This window comes from Volvox carteri (genome assembly GCF_000143455.1).
Source record: "Volvox carteri f. nagariensis unplaced genomic scaffold VOLCAscaffold_37, whole genome shotgun sequence".
Lineage (NCBI taxonomy): Eukaryota > Viridiplantae > Chlorophyta > Chlorophyceae > Chlamydomonadales > Volvocaceae > Volvox > Volvox carteri.
In genome coordinates, this window is record NW_003307580.1 from 176,509 (window position 1) to 190,580 (window position 14,072).

Below are 14,072 nucleotides of genomic sequence, written 5' to 3' on the forward strand. Positions count from 1 at the left end.
GTGGTCGAGGTGGCTGATTATGCCAAGGCGTATATTAAGCTGGGTGCACTCGCATCGAAGAGCTTGCTTGGACGGTTGTTGTCAGTGCGACATGATCGAGTCGGTGGAGTTAGTGGTTTTGCAGTTCGTAAGGCTTTGACAGCTTGCTTGGACTTTTTATGCCTCTGCGATACATGCTTCTGTGAAACATTGGGAAGTCCGAGGCGAAGAAAGCCGTCTTCGCCGTCTGTATACGTTTACCCAAAGTACCGTACGTTGAAGCATGTTTGATGCTACTTGCTACCTTTAGCCGCCTGGTTGTATGGGTTGGCTATTGGTGCGGGACCATTCAGAAAGGGAGGATGGGCGTATGTGCATGTTGACAGAAGAACTCATTCCCTTAGGTGACATCGGCTATCGTCCGCTGCTTTTTCAATATGCAACACGGCGTTGCCCAGTCCTGATCATCCTCATACCCTTCCTCACGTTTTATGTGTGCTCCTCTTCCAGCACATCATGTCATCCATACTTGACCCTGTGCCACACACAAGTGTTTGTCTTCATTCTTCGCAATAGCAATATCACTTTAGCTAAGCAAGCCAACCTGTCCGGCTTGTCAATGTCAGCAGCTGCATCTTAATAAGGCTATAACCCATATCGACGAGCTTCGGGCAATGGCTCCCTGTAGTGGCACGTTCCATGCAACTCGCCGCCTGCTTCACCAGCTCAACTGGCACCAGTATCCCCGTTCTCAGGCGGCGAACCTAAACCCCATACCAAGCACCGCAACTACAACGCCATGCACCAACCAGCTATCCCCTAACAAAGACATCCAACCCTTCCTATCACCATTCAGTCTCTGCTCTGGCCGTCTCAGGTATGTCAGCAGCTCGACCGTTCAACGAAGGCACTCGCAGACCTTATGGAGAGACCGGAACAATAATAGATTCCCTACGTACGGGACAGAGACGCGGCAAGGCGTGCGGAAGCGTCGCTCAAGCCTGGTCAACTTCCATCTTCCAGCGCTCCCCGCCCTGTGCGGTTTTCGCTGTTGGGTCCAGCTGCCAGCGCTCCGACTCGCGTGGCACGTCACGGGACATGCGACGGGGTGCCGGCGGAGAACCACGTGGAGAGCGCGACCGCGACCGGGACCGCGAGCGCGAGGGAGAGCAGGACCTGGCAGGCGACGGATGTAAACGGGCAGCAGGGGTTGAGGAAAACAGATGGAACCCGGGACGGAAGCTGATGTAGAGATGCGTGGGCGGAGGGCAGGTCGACCTGGCGGCATGAGAAATTGATGGAGCTGGTGGAGGGTAAGCTTTATTGATCAACGCCAAGAATCATGAGCCCACCTCACCCCGAATTTCGTCCTGTTTCCCGGCCTCGGCTCCTGCGCCAAGAGCGACCCCGCAGCACACACTCGCCTACCTGTCGCCAGCCTTGTCGCTCTCGGCACCGAGTCCCTTCTCCTCTCCATCCTTGCCATCTCCAGCCGCCTTGTCTTCCTCCTTACCGCCGCTACGGCCCCGGTCGCGGTCCCGCGGCTCACGGGGTGAGCGCTGTTTCCGTTCCCGTTCCCGCTTTCGCAGCTTCTGTTCGCGTTTCCGCTTCCGCTCGCGGGAGCGCTCCCTGGAGCGGGAAGGACGCTGCTGGCTGGGGCCCGGCGCACCGGTGCCTGTAGAGCGGTCGAATTTGGTGCGGCTGCGAGGCGGAAGGGGGAGCATAGCCGCGGGCTGAAGGGTCAAACCACAAATACTCAGTTAAGGAGACACGACTTGGGATTAGTCTGCAAGAGTCGTTGTGCATCGAACAAGAATATCCCCTTGGTTATCCCCTTGTTTTGTGCGGCGGACCCAGATGGATGTACACCTCTCAGCTCTATATTCAGATATGACCCGGCGAGCTTTTACTAAAAACTTCACGACAAATGATGAGCAATAATCCAAAGGCGGCAGCCTTCATCTTCGCACACTACGTCCAACAGGTCACATGTCAGCGGCCTGGGCGGTAACCTGAAACTGGTCATCATTCGCCGGCTGCCCCGCGTTCTTATCAGGCTTTTCCCCACACGCTTACCTAATGACCACGCTGCTGCGCTCCTGGTCCATGACCAACCAGCCCTCCCGCTCAAACCATTTGCAAAACATGGTAAATGTGCCAAAGCCGCACGACTTGTACGTGAAGCGCCTGAGACGGCGGCGACGGCAATGGGTAAACAACAGGTTAGGGGCAGTAAGGTCCTCAGCGGCGGTTAGGAAGGAGCGTTACCAAACGTCTATCTGCAAGCAACAATAGAATGCAGCGCTGCTCGCCACATGCCGTGGCGTGCTGCGAAGACCCAACAGCTATTTGCATCCGACCATATATTACGCCCATTCAAAAACTTTGTGTGCGCCCTTATGCCCCCCCCGCACCCATACGCTAGGCCGCCAGCACCTCACACATAGCGCAAGTCCCTGTAACATCAGCAACAGATGAAGCTAACAAGCAAAATTGCGCAAGTACGCTCCAGGAAAAAATTGCACGCGCCTGTACAGCACGGACACCCTGCCTGCCTGAGCTGCGACTCACCGGTCCCGGATGCGCATGTAGTCGTTGAGGATTGAGATGTTGCACGGCAGGCGCTGCCGCTCTGCCAGCTCGATGAGGCAATCCTTCACCAGGGCCTGAGGACGGTTGCGACGGGCAGCTTTGCTTTATCAAGGCAGGACGGCAAGCGAATCCATACGCTACCGAGCTAAGCGGGTGAAAGGCCCAGGGGGGGATACGAACAAGTACGTTAATGAGAGGGCCCTGACGGTCGCAGCAGGGGGGGAATTTCGGCAGGGAGCAATGGCAATGCCGCCTGGGCAAGTCCAGTTCAGGTTCGGCGCAGCACCGTTCAGCTCTCAGGGATGGCGGGGGGAGGAGGCTAGGGTGCGGAGGACTTTGCCAAGCAGCATAGCCAGCCGGCCAAAGCCAGCGTTGATACATCGGGGGTTAGATGGAGGAGAAAAAGCCAAGGGTCCCTGCGCAGCTCCGCACTATAATACATGAGCCCTTGTAGCTGGTACGCGGGAGCTGGGGACGATGAAAAGTGCGCCCACTAAATGCAGCCTCTCTTGCTCAGGCGCGTGCCGCGCCTTCTACTGCTTCCTGTCCATACAGCAGTATGGGCGCTGCGAACCCCACAACCACTGCCGGATCCAAATATCATCGGCCGTAATGTAGGAAAATACAGCAAAGCGAGAGTTACGGTCCAAACGAGTGGCCCTGCGGCTAACCCCCTAACCCGCTTCCCTCCCCTCTTACCATGGTCCTATTGTCGACACGCACTTCGCCATCGTCTCGCCCGCGGTCCCGCTCCCGATCGCGGTCTCGATCGCGGTCACGGCCCCTGTCCCTATCTTCATCCCGCTTCTCCCTTTCCTTGTCTTGCTCCTTGTCTTTACCCTTGTCCTTATCCGGTTCCCGGTCCCGGTCCTTGTCTCGCTCCTTGTCGCGTTGGTCCGCCCTCTCACTCCGGTCCTTATTGTCGCGGTCCCTTTCCCTCTCGCTCCGGCCCTTTTCCCTCTCCTTGTCCCTGGCCCGGTCCGACGCATCCCGCTCACGGTCCCGCGTCCCCTTGGCGTCCTTCTCCCTCTCTTTCTCCCTCTCCTTCTCCTTCTGCCTCTCTTTCTCCTTCTCCCTCTCCTTCTGCCTCTCTTTCTCCTTCTCCTTCTCCCTCTCCGCCTCCCTCTCCTTCTGCCTCTCTTTCTCCCTCTCCTTCTCCCGCTCCGTCTCCCTCTCCTTCTGCCTCTCCCTCTCCCGAGTTAAGCGGTCCTTCTCATTTTCCTTCTCCCGCTCTCGATCGCGGTCCCTGGCCCGGTCGCGAGCCCTGTCCCGATCGGATCGGGCCGCCACCGCTGCGGCGTTGGCACGGTCGCGCGACCTGCGGCAAGCCAAGGAGTCAGGGCGAGTTGTATGGCCGGATGAGGGTAAAATCAGCAAGGTTGAAGAGCACTTCTTGTGCTTAGCGCATTCGCAGTATGCGGTAGCAGCTGTCGGCGACGTGACCAACACAGCCGTCCTATGTAAATGAGTAGGCGTCTGGCAACCAGCTGGAAGGACGTGTCGTGGTTGATCACTGCCGTCCTTGAGCATACAGCGTATGCAACCCCACACCCAGAAGGCGCCGGTGCCGGCATCACTACACACACAGCTTTGATGAAACCCAGAGTCATCACACACTAAGCAACCCATGCGAAGGCGCACGGGTTGCTTAGCCTGCCAAAACCAAACCCAGGGTGTAAGAAAGACAGCCATTCTCTTGATCTCCACCTCTCCCTCTCTCTCCGTGGCGAATCAGCCTCGGGAGAACATGCGAGGAGCCAGATTTTATGGGCTCTTGCCTACCGATTTACCACAGGCGGCGTGTATAGCCGTTTCGCGAAATCAACATTCTTCCCTGCATTTGAGCCCGGGCCCGCGTAGACTTTCCGTAGAAACAACGAACGTTTCAGGGAACGCAAACGCTTTCCCGTTCTATGTCCGTTTCCAGAAGACCCACACGCCTTATGCGTCCCAGAAACCGGCTTTCCAACTCCTCCCGAAGTCTATCCCTAACCTGACGCCCCTTCTCCAACCCAAGGGATAGCTTAAGCACACTGGGGGACACGAGGAACTCAAATAAATGTCAGAGAGCCCCGTCTGACCTCTGGGATAATACGACAAAGGCAGCATACCCCAGAAGCTCCAGTTCAGATAGGCAGAAGAGCCTCACGGTACACACCCGTTCTGCTATGTCGCACTCTGCACAGACGGTCCTGAAGCACACAACGTAGGCTCTGTCGGCTGCAAGCGGCGGCCGCAAGTGCCGCGAGAGCGTTCCCCTCGGCTGGCGAGCCGCAGGACCAGCCCCTGTGCCTCCCAACAAGGCCGGAACAGCCCTCCCTACGGCCAGACAGAAGACCAGCACTGGCCGCACCGCAGGCTCAAGGAATACGTTTCACAGAAACGCTCCCATGGGGAGTAAGCAAAGGCGCAGCTGCGCTCCAGCGCCTGCGGCCCGTCAAGAACGCCGCAAGGGGGCTCCCCGCGCGGCTGGCCGCAAAAAGCGCTAGAGCTCCTAGGCCCCCGCGGCCGCCAGGAAAAGGCGTAAGACGTCCCCCCACGCAGCCCATGGTGTGGCAACAACACCGGGTGCCGCGCGGCTAATTGGCAGAGCCGCTGCCGCCACGCGGCTAAATGACAGGGCGGCCGGCGCCCCCGCGGCTTGGTACGGAATTCCCAGCCGCGGGTGGCGCCATCGCGGCCGGTTAGCAGCAGAGCCGCGCGAGCAGCTCCGGAACTCCGGAAGGGCTCATGGTATAATGTCACAGCAGGACATGGCAGCAGCAGACGCGGATAGTGTCTGTGTGTGCGTGTTGATGTAGGCCAATTGGCGGCCCGAAGGACGCACGCAAAAGGTGGTCTCAAGGGATGGACAGAACCTCGGCCTGTTGTGTGTGTCACGGTGATGTCGTAAAATGCACTCTTACACAGGGCGAAGCACTGCCGATATGTTGGGTTTCAGAGCGATCAAGGCAACAGGGTTCCGTCCATTAGATAGTGCCCGCGAAAAGCACACAATGACACAATCATCATCGTTTGCATTCCACCACGCGGCATGCGACACGCAAGTATCGCCTTATGTTTATTAACCGAATACCGATATAAGTCCGGAACAGGCGGCGACGCGAGAACGGCCCGTCCCAAGTCGGCTTGCGTGCATCACAAATCCCGGGCGCTACGCCAATAACCCACCCTTGCCAAACCCGGGAGATACCAATCTTGCCCCTTTCAGCGCCCACCTGCTGCGCGGTCTTCGCACTGGCGAACGGGAGCGACTGACCCAGCGCTTCACCACAGGCGAACGGCTGCGACTTGACCTCCTGCGGCCAACTGGACTGCGCCGCCGCGCTGCTGGCGAACGGGTACGGCGACGGTACCGTGCAGGCGGTGAGTGGCTGCGGCTCTTGCGGCTGTTTGCGCCTGTGCGAGTACGTTTACGCGATGGGGATCGAGACCGGCTGCGGCTTGCGCTTTTGCTGCGCTTTCGAGCAGCCGCGCTACCACCGCCATCACCGGCGCGCCGTGCCGCCGGAGACCGCGATCTGCTACGGGAGCGCGACCTCGATCGGCTGCGCCGCTTGTTGCGGACAGGTGACTGGCTCTTGCTGCGGCTGCGACTACGGCTAACGCTTCGCTTACGGCTGCTGCCGCCGCTCTTGCTGGGTGAGCGAGACCGGGACTTGGAGCGAGATCTTGACCGTTGTGATTTTGACCTAGACCTTGATCTTACCGGGGAACCACCGGCTGAGCCCGATCGTGACCTGCAGGTGGGCGGCAGGAGCGGGTGGGGGGGGGGGACAGCGAAGAAGCGTACATGGGCCGGAAGAAGTTTGCGCCACAAAGGAAATATGCTCCCCCATAAAGATTGCACATCCCTGCAGTTTCCAACAGCTTAACGCCTGTGCGCCAGATGTGCTCCGGCTGTCTTGAGCCATGTCCATACCAGGCAAAAGTCAAGACAATGTTGTGTATCTCATGAGCGGCATGTTACGTAGGTTGAAAGACAAAGCTAGGGTTACGTGTTGTCGACAAGCCCACAATGCTACGTTTCCTGTCCAACTTACCGGGACAAGGATCGAGAGCCCGACCTTCTCTTCCTGCATGCAATACAAGAAGGAATCACAAGGATGCCTTCTCTGAGTCGCGTACGTCACTTCAGTCCTTTGCGTAAGATCGGGCCGCTTGCGCCGCCCTTACCCATTCGTTTCGGATGCTTCGCCGCCTCGAGGCTTGGAAGCCCCATCCTGCGAAAAGAAGGTTGCCAACCCATGAATCAAATGGTGCTGCAAAACTGTGTAGCCACAGAGTCGCAATTACAGTTTCGGCAAGCACGAAATCCCACCTCATCCCCCATGTATGCTTTGGGAAGTACACCTAGGGCCTGAGGACTGCCGCCAATGTGTAGGGAGAAACGATGTCCGCGGCGCAGTTACGATACCAACTGCCCACTAACACAGGTTGATTTTGAGTCTTAGAGACGTCTTGTCGCCAAAGAAAACATTATCATTATATAGAAAACCTTGACTACGCTGTTAACTGTGGTGGATTTTTACAGTACGGTCTATGGCGAGCCAGTGCCAGTTGCTAGCTGTAACGTTCCATCGCAGTCACACTTTGCAGCCCTTGACACATAAGAATTTATACAAGGTGTTTTGGGGGCCCTTCTCAGGAGGTAGATTACATGGCTTCGCGATGCTGAAAAAGTCTTCCGCCTATAAGCTCGTAGTCCGTACTGCAGGACAAGCCCCCAGGTACTGAACTACCAGATACTTCGTACACCTTATAACTTGTGGATTTCAAGCTCCCGAAATGGTTGAATAGCTTTACACCGTGTGACTAGTCGCCAACGCGAGCATCCTCATGTAGGGGGTTCACGCTCCCCACGTACAAATGGTGTCATCGTTATGTTATCCTCCACGTCTTTAGGACAACAATTGCAATCGCCGCAATGCAAAACTAGTCAGACTCTGGACTAATGCATCTAAACGGCCATAACCGAGGACAGTAAACGAGCTATTACCTAGTATACCCCGAACACTCCAGCATGGTCGACGCACTGAGGAACAAAACCGGCCCCCGAGCGCATCAAAGAATTAAATTTTCCCGCACTTGCAAGCGCACATCCGATCCAGCAACCATATCCAGCAGCGTGTGCGCCGACTACAGAACCACCGCAGCGGGTTTCGTGCGCCAGCCAGCCAGCCAGCGGGGCCAGCCAGACAGAGTGCATGTGGCCTATGCCCTCACCAGCGAAGCCGCTGCACATATTAAGCGCCTCCACCGATTCATATTCAAACGACACAATTACAACCTCTGTTCCAATCAGCACAATAGCCGGACGGACAGCAACCTCCATTCGCTCCCGTATAACACAGCTCTCGACAAAATAGGAAATGATCTTCACCAACAAACCGGACGGACAGGCAGACTGACCAGCAAGACGAAAGTATTAAGGCTGCAAACGGCTTCCGGTGCGCGTACTGAGCGTCTCCCCCTGCGCGGGCAATGACCCCAACACCGAAGCGACGGCAGCACTCGTGTAATGGTCGCCGCCCATTTACAAACAAAATACAAACGACATCACACCATATACCCGCGCTACAGATACGGAATGCAACACTCTTTCGTTTCGCATATTCGTCTCGCAACAACACTAGGCAGAGCTCCAAACTGTTCGTTGCCGAGCTGCGCCTTTTCCTCTCCTCAAAGACCAATAATAGCACGAACTTTAAACCCCCCAACAATGGACAACTATTTCTTTCTGCTGTCATGATCTTCTCAGCTCAATTAACCGGCCCCCTCCTTTCCCTCCTGCGCTCTCGCTGCGGGATACCATACATAAGGTACCACGCGCTGTCCATGCGCTGTTGGTTAACATACAGACATACGATGCACCACTATTTGCGACGCGATCCACGACGCTGTAGTGACAATACCACGGTGATAAAAAGCGGTCACCACGACCATACATTGCGTCGAACCTTCATTGCGTCGAACCTTCAGGAATAGTAGCCGGCTCATCTACATAGCCTGACCAAGTTCACATTGCATGCCATCTGGACAGGAAGTTGCCAGTCAGATACCTCCCTTAAAAAATCGTGCTCACATTAATCGTCTTAGCTTATGCTTTCTTTGCGGCCCCAAACCCACGCCATGCCAGCTCCAGCCCACCTGGCTCCTGCCCCAGCGCATTGCGGAAGCCCTCTGGGTAGAACCGCGCAGTTACATTCACCAACCACAGCCAACCGGGACCGAAACATCTTTACACAACGCCACAGAAGACCATTTACGCAGCCACTAGCTTGCCCCCCCCAAGACCACCGGCCATCGCGCCACTCCTCTCCTGAGCATCCGCCTTGGGCTCCTGGATCTTGCCGACCAGAAGAGTGCTGTATCTGGAGCCCTGCAGCTCATCGCTGCGCAGCGTCACGTGCTGCATCTTCACCTTGAAGACCTCGTGGCTAGGGTGCCGTCCGAACTCCACCGTATCACCGGGCCATAGCTGCACTTTCGCACCGTCCTGAATCCGCTGTCCATTGACCCACGTGCCCCGCCCCGTGCCCAGGTCCTGCAGGAAGTAGTCACTGCCGCCGCTGCTGCTGCCATCACCGTTGCCATTGCCACTGGCTTCGCGCCACACATGTGCATGACGATCATGCACGTGGACGTCGTCAACCGACAGCGCTGGCTCAGCCGGCGACCCGCTGCGCCCTACCAGCGCCTGCTGCGTGGCCATGTAGATGCCCTTGCACTCGCAGAAGCTGTTGACGTCGCCACCGGCTGCAGCGGCAGCCCCCGACGCAGTCCGCTCCGAAACCAGTATCCAGTCCGCGTGTGAAGAGTACACGATCGACGCATCGTTAGACATAAACTCGCCAAAACGACTCTCGTCGAATGCCTTTGGCTTGTCGCCCAGAGAGCAGTACGGCACGCGGTTGGGGGCCACGTGGTCGGTGTTCCCGCCCAGCACCCAGTCCAGCACCGCGGGCATCGTCAGCAGCATCACCAGTCGGCCAATCACGCGGCCAGGGTGGGGAATCCGGAAGCTCTCTACCCACTTGCTCCAGCCCTCGCCCAGGTAGCACTTGTAGGTAGAAGCCATGAAGGCGGCCATGCCGGCCATGCCGTGAATAGCAGATACGCGCATCATGCGGTTGGCCTGGTATTGGTTTAGAACACCATCCACATTCACCGCCGCGGCGTTGCCGCCGGCAGCCGCCACTGCCTTGGACAGGTCAATGGCCAGCTCGTAGGCGTCCTCGATAGCCATGCAGCCGCCCTGGCCCAGGTTGGGCTGCATCGCATGCGCCGAGTCGCCCAGCAGCGCCACTTTGCCCTTGGCCCAAGTGAAGATGGGCGGCCTGATAGCGGGAACAAGGGCGCGAATCACGTAAGGAGCAAAAAGTCGCCTGCAGGCATCCAACGCACTAACTACCAGGGAAAGTTGGGTGGTGCATAAGGTGATCTTTGTGCAGAAGCATGTTGAAGGGGCTCCGTCAGGCCCCAGGCCACGTAATGATCAGGACGAGCCACATCTCCTTACGCCGTATCTCAAGCGAGGCAAAGGACTGCAGACTGCCCCTGGCGCGCTCAGGTCGCATCCGACGGAATCAGGCTTAGCTCTGGGTCCGCTGTCCATGCTCCCAGTCCCCCACGCCTCCCGTGGACCAGTGATGCAACAGACCCGCCACATGGGCCCAAACCAAACGGCCAAGTCTGCGCACCTGTCATAAATGTCCCGACGCAACACATCCTCCTCAGGCGTTGCCTTGATCAGATCAACGACATTGTCGTTCCAGTGGCCGAAGATCTCCAACAGCCGGGCCTTACGAGTGCCCACCGGGTCCGTGCCGCCAGCCGGTTCCTTATGGAAACCGTACCTGCAATACATAGCCCAGGCAAGCATGGGATTGAGCAAGGTGTTCCAGTCAGCCAGCGAAGGACATCAAAAGCCGTGAGCCCGCGTCGACGAGCAGCACGGACTTCATAGTACTTGGCGGACAGAATAGATTGGGTGGACGGAAAGCAGGCCCAGAAGGCACAGAGCGGGTAGTTTAACCCAGATAATGGGCATGGCATTGGGCCGCGTAGGGCGCGAGTAGCGACGAGCAGTGGCGCCATCTTAAGTTTTTAGAGGTATCGGCGTGCACTGGCCGGCAGGCTGGTAGGTTGCTCAGTGGCAAAATGGATAGGATGGATGTGTCAGGATTCCACGAAAGGGATAATAGGGATTCATCCTTGCTACCCACCAGTTGCTGCACCACGGCTGCCGCAGAGGCATATGCACACAAATAGACACTTCAGTCTTCTTCCCCGCGTAATGCCCGCAAGTAATGTGTCCCGGATGAGCTTCCCCCGTGCTCTTAGCTGCCATGCGAAAGCATGAGGAGTTACAACGACGCCTCCTAGAGCATCTATGCAGGCTACTAAGCCACTACAAAAGTGGGGCAATGATCGAATGGGGCGGTATATCGGCGGCGAGCAATGCAGACGCGCCTGGTATGAGGCTCAGTGGCAAAATGGATAGGATACTGTCATACGGACATCCGCTTTATAGAACTTTCGTCCTTGCCAGATACCATGCGCGTCACAAATCAAAATGCATATGTTCCGTACACGGAACCGTGTATGCGCCAACCCTCAACCGCCGCAGCAGGCTGCAACCCCGATCGCAAAGCCAGCCCAGGGCCAGGCCCTGCCACCGTGCGAAATGTTCTGTCCCCGCCAACGTTAGCGCTTAGGGCCCCAGCTCAGCTGATCGCAGCTTATCTGTCCTACACATCCTAGGTCGGCACTGTACGCATGCCAGACTCATGCATGGCCATCCAATAGACCTCGCAACAAGGCTCGAACGCAGTCAGCACTGCCCTCCGTGCGGATCTGCAGCCCGTCCTCACCATTGCATCTTGCCGTTGCCCACGTCGCTGCTCACAAAGTATTGGCCATTGCCCAGGAAGACCCGGTAGCCCACGATGTCAATGTCCGCGGGCGTGAAGTCCGAAATACCTGAAAAATTGCAGTAGAGTGGCCCAATAGGTACCACCTCGTCAGGTAAAATGTTTTCCTTCGTAAGGCCTAAAATGCTTGGCAGGAGGAATTCAGGGGCTTCATTTCAGCAGTAGTGAGGCTTGAGTCGGCAATCGACGTGCGCTTCCTATGCTAACCCATGCAGCTGCATATCGGCACATTAACAGTCAACGGCCGTGGCACATCGAGGAAATGCGTCTGGTACATGGCTCAGTGGCAAAATGGATATTTAGGAATATCAGGGATCAGATTACAAAAAAATGTTTCGTCCTTGCCAGATACCAGTTGCGCCGGTGCGCAGCTTGATGCGATCAGAATGTCCTCCGAACCCTCCATGGGATCAAAGCCGCATTCTCTCCTGCTTATGTCCAGGTGCGCAAAAGCGAAAGAATTGCCGGCAGATTATCGCAATCCAGCGAGACCCGACAAACGCATGAACCCAAAACCACGCACCGGTGTAGCAGGTATAGCCGCTATAGTTGGCCTTGGTCTCGCCAATCAGCTGCTTGCGAATCCGGGACCAGATGCCGTCGGCGCCGATCAACAAATCGCCTGTGACTTGGCGCCCATCCTCCAAGTGTACTACGACCTGCAAAGGACCCAAGACCGGTGTCGAACCACAAGGATGGTGAATTTTTGAAACCCACACACGCGTTGACCGATTTCGGGTCCCGGCGCCCGCATCTACGTCGCTAGTTCGCGAGACGCAACTTCCAACGGCGTGACCGCAGCGCCGGGCACCAACCCTTTGGCAGCACGATTGAACCCCGGTCTCAGCCCCCGTGGGCACATCTGGAAAGGAAACACAATGCCGAGGGCCATCCGTGTATCCAAGACGATTTTCCAAAAGGAAAACGCTTCCCATGAACCACAATAACAAGCAGCACCTTCCACTGCCAGCCTACAAGGGAAGTTGTACTACACCGTACCTCGCTGCCACCAGAAGCCGTCGGCCGCTCCTCAAACTTTGTCACACAGCAGCCGTTCTGAATAATATCGGACCCGCCGTACCTGCAATCACGGTCGCGTTTAAGAGGACCACAGCGCCGGGCCAAATGCAAAAGCAGTCAGTCGACCGTGAGGTCCGCGGAACCAGACGTTCACTTCTAGCATCACGCTGACAAAAACTTATGAAGCGCACTCATCGCGTGGTTCATGGAGCAGCTCCACATGCTTGAAGTGCCAAATAGGGTTGGTGGAACGCGCAAACGCGCACTTCCGAAATCATGCCTCCCCACCCTCCGTGACCAACGTCACGTTTCAATCCAGCTCCCAGGCCGCCAGCCCTACCAAAGAGCTACTCGAATACTGCCAACGTAACACTCACCGCTCAACAGCGCGCGCCAACACATGCTGTAGTGTCACCCTGCTGATGACCCGCGTCACCGGAAGGCCTTTGCTAACTGCAGGATGAAAGGTATCAAACTTGATGTACCTGGCGAGGGGTGCGCGAGCCAAATGCAGATATATCAACGCAATAACGGTGAGCCGTCAAGGCATCTAAGCGCATAACGCCATAATGACTGGTACTGCTCTGTAAATGGCTACAAATACGTTCAACGCTTACCACTCTCCCGTTAGGCCGTCGCACAAGCCGTTGATGCGGTCGCCCGTGATGCAACCCTCCCGGAGCACCTCTCCGGCAACCTCAGGATCGATGGCCTCCAAAGCCGCCAGCGCATTGCTTTGAACCTGTACATACGCATGATACAAGGGTGTCAAAGCAGCATAGCACGAAGGAGCGGTATACAGGAAGGCTGACCAACAAAGACAGCCCACGGAAATCAGTATTCCCCATATTAAAGCACGTAGCTTGTAGAGTACCAGCACATAGGGTCTGCAATCAGGTTAACAATAATCGGGTGCACGCACCTGGATGGGGCCACGATACTTGCCCTCGCCACGAATCGCCGTGAGGTCGCGCTCAAAAACTTGTACTTCAAAGCCCTGCTTAAGCAGCGCCACTGCTAGCACGAGGCCTCCTATACCAGCGCCAGCAATGATGATTTTCATAGGCTTGCTATTCTGATGTACCAATTTCGCGACAGAGCTCGCTGCATTTGCGCGAGGCGTTGCACAGTGGGTAATCATTCTACATGTTGTCTGCTGCGAAACGATCTGCGGCACCACGTTCGGCTGAAGCAGGTGAGGGCAAAGAGGCGCCCTACTCGGCACGGTTGGCACAAGCGGAGTAAGGACATGGCCTACAGCAGCACGACCACTGCCAGAGCAAGCGCTGCCTGGTGTCAATACGCTAGGCAACATTTTGCCGCGGTCACGATATTAGGGCAGACACAACCCTATTGTCACTCCTTGATCAGACGCTGTTCATGCGCTGTAAATAATACAATAACAACGAAATAAACGGGGCTGTAGATAGTAAAATTTCCGTTCCAAAGTGTATCTCGCAATGGGCCTTACGATCGCAAATCGTTCTGGCCAATCTTTGGGCACTTGCAATTACATTCGACTACGTTCATTGTCAGCTGGGTTGC

The 14,072-nt window shown here is 56.6% G+C and overlaps 1 protein-coding gene across 1 annotated transcript; it reads right to left on the minus strand.

The window, feature by feature from the left end:
• Positions 1-7,364: 7,364 nt before the first annotated feature.
• On the minus strand, positions 7,365-13,910 carry VOLCADRAFT_75879 (uncharacterized protein). Its single transcript, XM_002953624.1, has 8 exons — positions 13,450-13,910; positions 13,145-13,269; positions 12,905-13,012; positions 12,507-12,588; positions 12,031-12,166; positions 11,448-11,556; positions 10,275-10,430; positions 7,365-9,911 (listed from the first exon to the last, which is right to left on the minus strand). Exons 1-8 carry the CDS (start codon positions 13,840-13,842, stop codon positions 8,837-8,839), a joined length of 2,184 nt encoding a protein of 727 aa, XP_002953670.1. The 5' UTR covers positions 13,843-13,910; the 3' UTR covers positions 7,365-8,836.
• Positions 13,911-14,072: the final 162 nt, after the last annotated feature.